At 42.6% G+C, this 12,753-nt stretch overlaps 1 protein-coding gene across 15 annotated transcripts in view; it reads right to left on the bottom strand.

The window, feature by feature from the left end:
• COBL (cordon-bleu WH2 repeat protein) overlaps positions 1–12,753 on the bottom strand; it is a 300,001-nt gene that overhangs the window by 56,143 nt on the left and 231,105 nt on the right. For 8 of the 15 annotated variants that reach the window (XM_005549568.4, XM_005549571.4, XM_005549570.4 and 5 more), the window contains one exon: positions 12,240–12,410. The exons of 6 other annotated variants lie outside the window; for them this stretch is intronic. In XM_005549568.4, coding sequence (XP_005549625.3) covers positions 12,240–12,410 — 171 coding nt within the window. Of the gene's footprint in view, positions 1–2,352; positions 2,551–12,239; positions 12,411–12,753 lie in introns of those variants that run through there. One more of the 15 variants, XM_015447407.4, reaches the window with a different exon arrangement.

Below are 12,753 nucleotides of genomic sequence, written 5' to 3'. Positions count from 1 at the left end.
TTCATCTGTAGAACTAGGAGTATTTATTTACAAGTAAATGATTTTAGAATCATATGAAAAGGTCAAAAGTACTGGTGAAGTGAGATGGCAAACATTATCATATAAACTAGCTTGCATTTTAGAAATCACAGCATGCTCAATTGTCCACTGGCAACACAGTCTCCAGGGTGAAACTAAGAATCTAAGCCAACTATAGTTGAAAAACAATGCACAGTTTTTCTTTTACCTTAGCACTTGCTACAGAATTGGTATTTCCAAGGGATTATTCATGCTATCAACTTGTCTGCATGTCTCTAGTTAGAAAACGTGAGCTACCATCTTTTGTGGATAGGGTGTATGACATGATGGAAAAAAGAAACAGACATGGCTCATAAGGAGAAGAAATGACCTGCAATAAGGGATAGGTTCTGAGCTGAGTCAGAAATGAGAAACTTTCTGAAATGCAAGTGCTTTGGGAAAAAATGTTTCACCTAATTAATTTGTCTGATTCTTAGAAGGCTGTAATGCCAGCACAGTGACAAGTTACATGTAAATCTACAAAACTTGTTCATCAAATGGCCCTTGATTCTATACAACATCTATCAGGCCATCTCTCATGGAGATCACTAGAGTATTGTCAAAGATCGACCACTCACGTCTTTGGCTAACTTTATGATCAAGTAAATTGGGAGTGCCATGTTCAAATTCTATTCACCCCATGTAAGCTGACTTAGCCCTATTGCCTTTGTTTTCCCCCACCACATACCTCTGTCCCCTATTTTTACTCGAGTTTGATATACTTACTGCATCATATTTTCTGCCTCTTGAACCATAGTGAACTATGAGCAGTATCACTTTCCCCTGTTCCAAGGATTTGCCTAGAGATTTTCTGTGCCCATCTTTCTTCAGCATAATAGCTACTTCTTACACAAATGCTTATTGCTGTAATTATATACAATCTTCTACAATCTTTAAGTCTGGGACATAAATCCTAATGCTTTCTCCAACATTCAGGTAAACATTACCTTTTCTTGTTTAGACTTTCCCCACTTAATGATTTGAGGTCAAATGACTGCTACTTATCAGACAAAAGTCCTTTATTTCAATGAAAAAAAAAAGGCCCTTTCTAACTTGTTCTATGCTTCATTGTGAGTAATTTCTGTAACTTTCTGGTTTTTTTCACCAATACATAGCACTTACATATAGCTTTGACTTATATTTCTTTATTATTAATACCAATGTAAGCTGTGATAATTCCTTCATTAGTCATAGCTAACATTTTCATTGTGATCAGCCTGGCAACAGTCCTACATGTCAGGAATACTTACTGATTCTTTTTTTTTTTTTTTAACTTTGAGCAATAACATTTAAAAACATCTTTTAGAGAGAAACATGACAAGCTTCAAATGCATCTGCATAATAAAAGTTAATCAAAGCAAGCAAGAACTAGTTGTCTTTTTATCTAAACCTTGAATTTTAACATATGACTATTTTTACCTACTCTACCTGTCTTGGGACAATGCAGCTGAGGTGACTAGCTCTTCGTAACTGGGTGAGTTTGTGCCACTGCAGAGGGATCTCACACTCAAAGAGGAGCCGGCAGCACCTCCGCACAGATGTGGTGGTCACACCCTCTGGTATCTTTATCACATGTACAACACTTGGGACTAGTACTTATCAAATGGAACCATCTTTACTCCTTTTCATGTGCCTGGGGAGCCACAGGTAGTAAAATCCAAGGCCAGAGGTCATGTGCTTGTTATTCACTCTTATAGCCCACAAAACTGGTGTAATACCTAGCATCCAGTAAGTACTGTGTCACTGTTTAGCGAATAAATGGGTGAAGAAATGAACAGAATAATGCATACAATAGAATAATGAAGAGAATCATAATATAGAATAATGAATAGAACACTCTTCTTCTCCCGCTTTTTTCTTTTTAGTGAACTATGTAAAATGGCGAAGTACACAGTAATGGGAAAACCTCAAAAACACAAAAACATTGGGTACTATGTATCACTGAATGAATAGTATATATAAGTTGTGAGTTCCTACTAACTATATTTATAGTTCATGTTTTTAGGCACTTAGTTTTATCAGGTAGACAGAAAGTTTCAGTTCTATCCAAATTGACTATACTGGTCAATTTATGGACACAATCTAGTTTTAAGAAAAATGGGCAATAAAATCTGGAATTGAATATCCAATAAGAAAAATACGAGTTAATAATGAATTAAAATAAAGCAGAGTTCTTCACAGGAACATTTCCAAGTATCAGTGAATTCCAGACAGGGGAATATTATCAACCTAAAATTTGCATATAAAAGTCTTCACCTCCTTCAAAAAAATATAAACCTCAGTCAAACAAATCTCTGTTATTATGCATTTATATGTAAATCCCAAAGGAAGAAAATTGTGGGTGTACAATGAGCCCTTTCATCCTGAAAGGAGGAAGAACAACAGGAAAATCAGAGCCAGGGCAGAAGAGACACTGGGAAAGGTCCGAGGTCAGGAAGAGGCCCGTCCATCAGAAGCGCTTGGCCTGAGTAGGGAATGATGCACAGCAATAAACTGTGGGGGAAAATAAATGGCAAAATGTGAACGCACACTTGCGGTGAAATAAATATTTGCCATTATCATTCATCTTCCAGCCCCTGGAGATTTAACACTGCATAGCAAGCCAAAGCATATTGTTATTGTTTTCTTCCTTTCCATTTAGTCTTTTTGTATGCCAGCTGTGGAAAGGGCTTATTGACCCAACAGATACGATTCTGTCTCCTGTAAGAACCATATCATAAGCATTACTTCCCTCATGGTTAGTCTTTCAGGTTGTCACATAAAATGATTTGCATCTGATATGAAACCTAAGGTCCTCACAAGCAGAGACACGAAGCAGCTGGTAGGCAAAAGTCATGTATTTCTTACCTCTTGAAAAAAAGTCTAAGTTACTTGTAAAACTCCAGAGGAAAACAGACAATATGGCTTTGTGAAGCCCTCAGTTTCAGATCAGTATATCCCATCTTGATAATGGTGACACTGGGCAGGCCCCACATATAAACTTAGAGAATACTGGTTAATTTACTGAATTGGAGATGGACATCTACTGCAAGTACCTGTGGAGCAAACTCCTCTTGAGTGCTGCTGTTTTTTCTAGTGGGAGACTGACCCGCGGTGCAAAGGGCTATTACATGAGAGTAGCTTTAAATCTCAGAAGGCCTTGGGAGAGAGGGATTAAAATAAAGAAGGGCCATGCCTGAGTGCACATTATCACCCAAAACCTCCTAAGACAGTTTAGAAGACTATTGTCATAAGGGAATGCCTGAGTCAGAATCTCTATTTACTTCTTAACTAGTAAAACAAGGAAATGATATTTAATAACATCTTCAAACCATTCTTAAAAAATCAAGATGTTTATGCCTTATTTCTGGGAAGGACTTAAATTTACATAAACCCAAAAAGAAGTTCTTAAACATGGTTTTTATGCCTAACCTGAGTTCATGCTACAAGTTAAAGCTCCAGGAAACAAGATACAGTTGTGTTTATTTGCATCAGCTTAGGGCTTGAGCACTGACTCATGAAAATCAACGAAATCTGTTCTCAGGTTTCTTAACTAAATAATTTTACTTCTTTTCACCATTTCTATTCATATTTGTTACTACTTTGGAGTGGTATGTTGATAAATGGTTACTAACCAGCTCTTTGGAGGAAAAAGTTATAAATAGTTATAATCAGTTTTACTTATATAAAGGATAAGTAGCACAAAATTTATAGGTAATAAAATGCACAATACTATTTTTTATGAATTCTGTATTACCAGTTGATTCTCATAGAATGCTTTCATTAATTTTTCCTAGATTCTTTAATCTGTAGCCAGTCAATTATTACTGTTAACAAACAAGTATAACTTCAACATGATGGCATCAGACAGTAAGATGAAAATAAAACCAGAAGGCGGGGCGCGGTGGCTCACACTTGTAATCCCAGCACTTTGGGAGGCTGAGGCGGGCGGATCACAAGGTCAGGAGATCGAGACCATCCTGGCTAACATGGTGAAACCCCGTCTCTACTAAAAATACAAAAAAATTAGCTGGGCGTGGTGGCGGGTGCCTGTAGTCCCAGCTACTCGGGAGGCTGAGGCAGGAGAATGGCATGATCCCGGGAGGCGGAGCTTGCAGTGAGCCGAGACAGTGCCACTGCACTCCAGCCAGGGGGACAGAGCAAGACTCCGTCTCAAAAAAAAAAAAAAAAAAAAAGAAAAGAAAACCAGAAAGATGTATGTTGGAATTTTACTCATCTGTCAATCCCATGAATGACTTGGCTGAATTGATCATGGTTTTTGGAAAATGGAGGTACAATTCAATTTTTTCTGCTATTCACAATGTATTGGCTACAGATATGACATACTTTTCCATTTAATCTGCATTATTACATTTCCCAATCACTGTCTTACATCTAGACAATTAACAAGATCAATCAATACCTGATTTATAACATTTGCTAATTCCTATGCTATAAATAGTTTTTCGATGGTTGATTTCCTGCTATTGACATCAGTCACTGCGGTGCTGGGAAGAGATGTGCAGTAGTGCACTGTGATACATTTTTACTATTCTATAGCATTGAATCCTACAGATCTGATATATGTAAACAACCTCAACAACGTTGAAATAGTAATGAAATGTACTAAAATAATTAGGAGGTGATGAGTTTTTAGTATTTGATACCTCTGTTTTTAATATTATTTATTTAATTGTATGTCTGTATAATTTACTTTTTAATAGTGGGTCTGTTCAGCCATTGGTTTGCAAAATTCCTGAAATTTTAACAATCTGCTTTTATGAGCTGGCAAAGTGCTGTTCTGTTCCATTGAGTTGTCACTAAGTTCTTTAATTCTCTCTCAAGTTAGGGACATTGTACCTTGTAAATAAAAGACTAAGAAGTAATTAGCAAAAAGAAATAGGCTCATAAGGTTTTTTTAAAAAAGCTATATATAGAGCTATTGTGATTCTCACTACTTCTAAGCTGCATCCAATCTGTAGTCTACGTTGGGTTGATTTAATGGTTTTCAAGGTACAATAATAACAGGCTAAAAGTTCAGTTCTGTATTTTTCTAATGTACTTTTGAGTAGGGACAGATTCTGCTCCCACAGTTGACGATTTCCTTCCATTTTATGAAAAGGCCCATTTGCTCACGACCCACTTCCTGTTTTCCTGGATGCCATGCCTGTCCCGTGGCAGCAGGAACAGCTGTGTGGCTGGCTCTCCTGCCAGGGAAGGAAAGTGGCAAATAAACACCAGCCAAGGGCAAGAATGCTTCCCAGGGCTTGCTCTGAGCGCCACACCTGTAGTGTTTTCACTGGTGATTCCCACGACAAACAGGACGCACAGAACTGTGGTTGTGTCACAAGCTTAGAATTAACTGCTTTGTTTTGAAATAGGAAAAGTACTTAGTTTGGGCTCAAATTTGAGAATAAGGCATTAGGAGACTCTAATGAGGACTGGTCCCAATCTAAGGGGCATCAGCCAAATTCCTGTCCTACCTTCTCCAGTTCCATGCCCTCTGCTCAAGCAGCACATGGCTGTTCACCAAGCCAGCAGCCCTTAGTGAGCATCTGGTCCCCAAATGTAGAGATAGGATTATAGCCACCAAATATTTCAAGCTGTGCCACAAGTATTTCTAGATTCACAGCTCCTCTGCTGGATCACTTGCTTATAATATAAATCATTCTTCTTATTATTTTTGCATTGATCAAACTCAAGATACTCTCTTCTAATTCAAAATAGAGAGTTCATTCCTCTCATTTTATTTCCCTGTTTTAGAGTTTCCTTAAAGTTCTTTAGAATTGGACACTTGGTCACAAATTTAAAATCAATTAGCTAGAAAGAGTATCCCTTGTTGGGGGGTCGCTTAGAACAGGAGACAATGACCTATCTTCCCTTTATGCCTTTTGATCTTTTGTCAATTACCCTGTAAATGTATGCCCAAGGAAAGATTTATTTGCTCAAGCCTGTTGTAGAAAAATGTGTAAGAAAATGACAGTCACTGAATATTTTCATTTTAAAAATGTAAAGTAAATAGAGAATCTGTAATTTGAGCTCCATATGCATTGATCTTTAAATCTCCAAGGTCTGCTAATTGAAATAGATAATTCAATTCATAACTTGTTAATAGCCTAATTATAATCGGCACTGCAAATCTTGTAAATAAACAATTCAATGCACTAAGGGAATAGGCTCCATTATGGTGATTCACAATGAAGGTTCAACTGAAATCAAATGTTGGCAGAAAGCAAGCTGATTAGAAAGTTATGAGGAAACATCCATATACACACAACTGTATTAGTTTAGACATGCACATAAAAGCATCTATGTACATGATTAGATATCTAAAGTTTAATGCAAAATCTTATTAATAAGAAAAAACATGATTAAAGACCACATACCAGGGAGCCATTCTTCCATTGTTCTTAAAACCATGCTGGGAAACGTCAAACACACACCAAAATCCTACTAGTAATGCCCTTTGTGACATGCGGCTTCGAGAGGTTACATAGCTTAATAGCCCTTCTCCTATCTGTGTGGTATTTATCAACTCAGACTCTGCAAGTTGTCCTGACCATGACAGCCAGGAAGACATGGACAGCCTGGATCAGGCAACAGAAATCTCAGTTCTACACAAGGTGACAGCAGGGAGCACAAGGTTGTTCTTTGGCCACACACACCTTCACACTTGCCCTATGTTGCCTTTAAAAAGGCTGCACTTTGTCCACCCTAAACTAACTTTGGAAGAGACAAGATTATGCTTTCTACAGCAGGAAGTAATTTCAAGTGAGATCCAGTATTCTTCAGATTCGTGTGATGAACACACCTCTTACTACAAAGATTATCAAGAAAGCAGTTGCCTTCATTCCTGAACACTGAATAGGCATATTCTACTGCTAGGAGCATTTACAATAGCTCCTCTGCTCTGGAAAAGCAGAAAATGAGAAGTGTAGGTGGAGGCTAGATTTGAAGTGGCCAGTTCTGCACTGAAATCATCCCTCAAGGAGGACGGTTCTTTGGTGACTTTTGACTTTCAGGTGCTTGGCCTTACTGTTTTTGAACCAAATCCACCCACTTGCTCTTCAACATTGGCTCACCATCCTCTCTGTACCTACTCATCACACATCCTCCATGCTCCAGACTAAAATCAAACTGAAGGGTGCAACCCATGTGTAGTGCACACTGCTGGCTGTTCACATAGCATACATCACCCATACTTCCAAGTTAACAGAACTCCAGCATTGACCAGTGACTTCCAAGTACCTCAGAGAAAGCTGACCCCATCCACATCTACCAGGTGGGCCTGGCTCATCTAAGGCCTTTCCATTCTTGCCAAAGAATTGGGTCAGTGTATTACTCAACTGTAGACAATGAAACATGAGAGGAACTTTTAGTAGGGGGGGGTTTCTGGGAAAGGTTTCCTTTCTCCTACAAAACCATTAAAAGAGATAGTCTGTCTTCCTCTTATGAAAATTCTAGTGTCTGGATATGATACTTGGAAGAGCCACAGACCCGTTGCTCCCAGTCTTAGGGGAAAGCCGACCCCAAAGATGATACAGAGAAGAATTGGGATGAACCAAGATCCTTGATGACAACTTGGGCTTCAGATTCAACTAACACTGAATGCTACTCCACTCTGGGATTCCTGTTCCATGAGATAACACATTCCTTAACTGTTGAATTAGGTTTGAGATGGGTTTTGCTTACTTGAAACTTGTTTTAGTTATCTATTGCTGCAGAACAAATTATCCCAAAACTTAGAGGCTTAAAACAATAAGCATCGACTATTCCATAGTTTCTGTGAGTCTAGAATCTGAGCATGGCTTTGCTGGATGCCTCTCACCAGGCTACAATCCAGGTGTCAATCAGGGCTATGGTCTCATCTGTAGGCTCTACTGGGGAAAGATCTGCCCCCAACTTCACTCAAGTGGCTGTTGGCAGGTTTCTAGGCTCATGATCAGTGGACAAAGGGCCTCAGTTCCTCACTGGCTGTTGGCTGAAGTCTCCCTCGGCTCCTTGCCATATGGGTCTCAATAGAGCAGCTCACAGCGTGGTGGCTGGCTTTCCTCAGAGTAAGCAAGTGAGAGAGGGTGCCCAAGATGGAGACCACAGTCCCTTTCAACCCTAAACTTGGATGTAAGAAGTGACATCCCACTACCTTTGTCATATTTGATTCCTTAGATAGGAGTCACTAAGTACAGTGTGCATTCATGGCAAGAGACTACAAGAGGCTAGAGGGTGAACACAGGAGGTGGGAATCACTAAGAGCCACTTCAGAGAGGCCAACACACAACTGAAGGCATCCCAGAAGCAAGGCCAGACCAAGAAACCACTCAAGAAGAAACCAAGGCTGGATGCTGAAATCCACGGAGATCTTCATATCTTTCTCAAGTATAACTGCAACAGGTCTTTGATGCAGTGTTAACTCTTTGGAGGGGTGTCCTATAGACAGACCTAAAATGCTGGGTACTAGATGCCCTTTAGCCTGGAAAACATGTTTAATGAAGCTGAACAGAATAGCATATTCCACCATAATTTGATACTTACAATTCACATGGTGAGATAAATTCTGGTATATTTCTTTAGTAAATTTATGCTATGTGTCAGGCACCAATCTGAAGGACGGATACAAATATGGATAAAACAGTTAAGCCTTCAAGTATCAACAGCTCGCACTAGTAGAGGAGGCACATAACAGGTGTGTGTAATACAGTATGGCGAGTACGGTAAAGGATAAATGCCTAGAGGGTAGTGGGAGGAATTCCCACTGGAGGGAGTGAGAGGCTTGCCAGAGACAGGTACTTGAGATGGCCACAGGGCATGCACAGAGAACTTGCACTGTGCAGCTGTGGCTTCAGCAGGCAGGGAGCTGAGAGCAATCTGCACACGGGCTCAGTGAGCTGCAGAGCTGGCTGCCGAGAGATGGCCTCTTACAGCCACATACACCCGGGCAGGTGGTTGCTCCACCTCTTCTGAGCTCTTGATACAAACCATGTATTTGTTCACAAGAGTTCAGAAGCCCCACACATAAGTGGTACTGAACATCTGAGCACACAGTCTTCTCCATTTGGCCTTTGTTCCAGGTAAATGTGGTTTTCATGACCGAGTATCGAGTACTAACAACAGTTTCAGCATCAAAATGGGAGTGAGAGCTTCGTGCTTGGGCTGAGTTCCAGGCAGGCTGGTAGGAGGCTGGCTGTGGAAGAGAGGCTGGCAGTAGCCTATTGAGACCCCAGCAAAGTCATCAGGCCTGTGACTGGGTCAAGATCTTACAGAGGTCAGGGAGGAGACAGGGGAATGGCTGGAACAGAATGGCTCAGAGTTGAAGAGATAAAATAAAGGGTGAAGTTGTATAGGACCTATTTATGTCTTCTCCTCGCCTTCTTAAATCTGCGCACAAATCCATTATCCATTAGCTTTTTGAATCTTTTTATCTTATGAAGGTTAGTGGACACTAGTTTTCAAAAAAGTGTATTTCTCCTTTTTAACAGCCTAAGAGGAGTATACCATCTGCTGTAGAAATCACAATGGAGGTGAAAGCCACAGTGTCCCCTGGGAGTCTCTGCAGCGGCAGGAGAGAAGTACAGGGTGACGAATGAAGCAAACACTGAGAGTCTGAGATCCCATAAACAGAAACCCCTCTATATCGCTTATGGGGGTAAGGCCTCCTGCCTCAGTTTCCCCATGGTGACTGTGCATACCCTACAAAGCAGTGAGAGAGCTTCTGTGAGATGCCTGGTGGACCGACTAGACCTCGTAGGTACTCAGGGTAAGCTCCCCTATAAACACAGTGTTTGTTATGTGAGGAACGTAGTTTTAAAACTGAACTCAAGAGGAGATAGGCAAGTGCTTATAGCTGGCATTAAAATGTCTCCACTGAGCTTCCACACAGCCAAAAATAGCCAGAAGTTTGCTAAGGAGTGCAGGGGTGAACACGGGCCACAGGGACGCACATTCACACCCAGCACTCAGGTGCCAACAGCCTGTGCCTCGCTGGGGATGGGTGGAAGGATCACCCAGATTTCAACATTTTGTAAAAAGATACAACAAATGAAAAGAAAATATTCATTTTTCTTAACTTTTTTAAGTCCTGAAGGCAAGCTGCATTCTGCCTGCTTGGGCGGGGAATCCTGGTTTGTAAAGCCATAAACAATGGGCAGGCTGGTTCTGCTAATTAGCAACATAAAAGCTCGGAGGTGGATGCTTGAACTTGTGGTGCGCTGGCAGCCAAGAGCGCGGGCTGGAGCGGGGCAGGAGAGGGAGGGGAGACTCCGAGTCTCAAGAAGGGCAAGGCGCCTGGCTGGTCTGCAGGGGAGGGGGAACTGAAATTGGTGTACTCCATCTGATGCCTCCTTCGGCCTCCCTGTCCCAAACTCCTCTTCCCCCTACTCCATTGCTGTGGGTGTGAGAGGGGAAGAGGAGGGAGAAGGCGAATTATGATGCTGAGGGCAAAGGAAGCCCTAGGTGCATGGACCTGGGGGAATGAACCAGTATGGAGCTGGCAGAGGGCACAGGGAGGAAATAGAGCCACAAGGCAAGACGAAGGTGAGTCTGGTCTTCTCTTTGCCACTTCGCTCTCCTTCCGGCTCAGACCTGTCCGAAGGTCTAAGGGCAGCGGGTGGGGAGGTTCTACAGCTCTGCAGAGATGCAGGATGAAGCCTGATGCCTCAAGCCTGACGCAGCCTTGGTAAGTACCCCTCCCACATCTTGTTGGCACATTGCCCCAGCAGATGCTGCATCTGCACAGTAAGCGCCCCCAACACAAGGGAACCCAGGAGGAATCGAGGGTCTGCAAGTTTGCACCCAGGTCTCCCATCCTGTGTAGGCTGCCACAGAGCCCTGGTGCTGGGCCCATTCTGTGATTGCCAACGGGCTGTACTTGGCTTTATAGCTTTCATCCAGCTATTTTTCCCTCACTTTTTCCCACAGGGAGGAGATTCTGTAGGTGAGGGCATCGGCCGCAGGAGAGAGCACCGACTCTCATGGCCTTGGTGTGTGGGGCTTAAAACCCACTGTCTTCGGAGATGAAATGGCTCTGGAGCCATCCACACCACGGCTGCTGTCTTTCTGATTGATAAGCCTAACTCTTCCTTTTTGAATGCCCTAAAAAATTCATTTGCATTCGGAAGTATGTCAAATGTCAAGATGATCAAACGTATTTTAAGGGTGGAAAAGAGGTACTTGTGAAGAAAGATAAAATGAATCAGGATTATTTTGCCTAGAGAAATTCGATAAGTAATCCAACAATTATCTTCTTTACCCAGAAGCTGGCAGGCAGCTAATCATCATTTCGAAAGAAGACAGAAAAAGATAAAGCAGTCCAGTGGCAAAAAACGTATGAACTTCCTAACCAGAAGGCTGTGCACACTCATGTGGGCACCAGCAGGGCTCCCGGCTGCACGCACAGTGACATTGTGCTGCTCCATGTACACAGTCCAGGATGGCGCTTGCTTTATCAGGAAGTGTCGCCGCACAGCTAAGACATACTGAAGCGGTCCAAACGCAGGCCCAATATGCCCATAATGCCACGGAGTATAGAGAGTAAGTGTATAAAACTATGCCTGTCTGGAGGTGGGAATGCTATCCCCACTTATTAAAGTCCAAAAGAACCCCAGGAAACAACAAGGAGAGCCTCATCTCAAACAGGGTGTGCCAGGAAACAGAAGCAAAGCAGGACTTTCATTCTGGCTATTAGTACACTCAAAGTGACCTGCTTCCCCTTCTCATACCTCAGTTTCCTTTTCCATAGAGAAGCAGTACTCATGCTTGGCCACTGGCCACAGAGTTCCAAGGCTAACTTACGAAGGATGTCTTCCCAGCTCTCGAGTGCGACCTCTGCAGGTGTGCCCACAGCCCGCCTGAGTCAGCCCACCATCCAGATCACATGACGGCTGTGCCGGACAGCTGTCTCTCTCTACGGGCACTCAGGTTCATTCTAGTATCAGAACACTGGCCCCTAGCTGACGTCCCTACAACCACAAGGTGTGTGTTTAGCTGAAGTCTGACCACAGATAGGCATGATTTCCTGGTTAAGCTCTCCAGAGTGCGTTCTCTGTGAAATCAGACACACTGCATTCAGCATTGGGAAACAAGAGCTGAGAAGGAAAGGCACACACATCCAAAGACAACAATGGAAAATCTGGAAACCCAGCCCCGACATCACAGTGCCCAGAGAGATGAATGGTCAACACAGTCAGAATGAAGCAAGGAGAACATACGTTTGGGTCTCTGGTCTGAGGCCTCGGTACCAGTGCCTTCCCCGGGAAAGCTGAGAGGCTCCACCACATCTGGGTCGGGAGGTGGGTAGGGCGGGGGTGGGGGGAGCACTAACTGGGGTGGACCCCGAGCAGTGCCTCTGGGAGGCTTTTGTGGCACCTGCCGTCCACCACCTATATGGAATCAATAGGGAGTTACTTCAGCAGGTTAAGCTAAGCCATCACTCACCCGGCACCAAATCCAACCTCATTGGGCACCAGATCCAGCCACACTCAACACCAGATCCAGCCACACCTAACACCGGATCCAGTCTTATCCAGCACCTAATCCATTCTCATCTGGCACCAACCACATCCAGCCACACTCACACTTTAACATTTTACATACGTAGTGTTCTATCATTGGAGCAGTTTGGAAAGACATGCCTGGTTGCAATTTCTTTTTAACAGACACAACTACATAAATGCTGGGCTTGAAAACTATCCTTCAACACCCCCTACAGAGCTTTGTCAAGTT

The sequence above is a fragment of the Macaca fascicularis genome, chromosome 3 (genome assembly GCF_037993035.2).
Source record: "Macaca fascicularis isolate 582-1 chromosome 3, T2T-MFA8v1.1".
Lineage (NCBI taxonomy): Eukaryota > Metazoa > Chordata > Mammalia > Primates > Cercopithecidae > Macaca > Macaca fascicularis.
The sequence above is the reverse complement of the archived record's forward strand: the minus strand, read 5'-3'. Positions and strand labels throughout refer to the sequence as shown.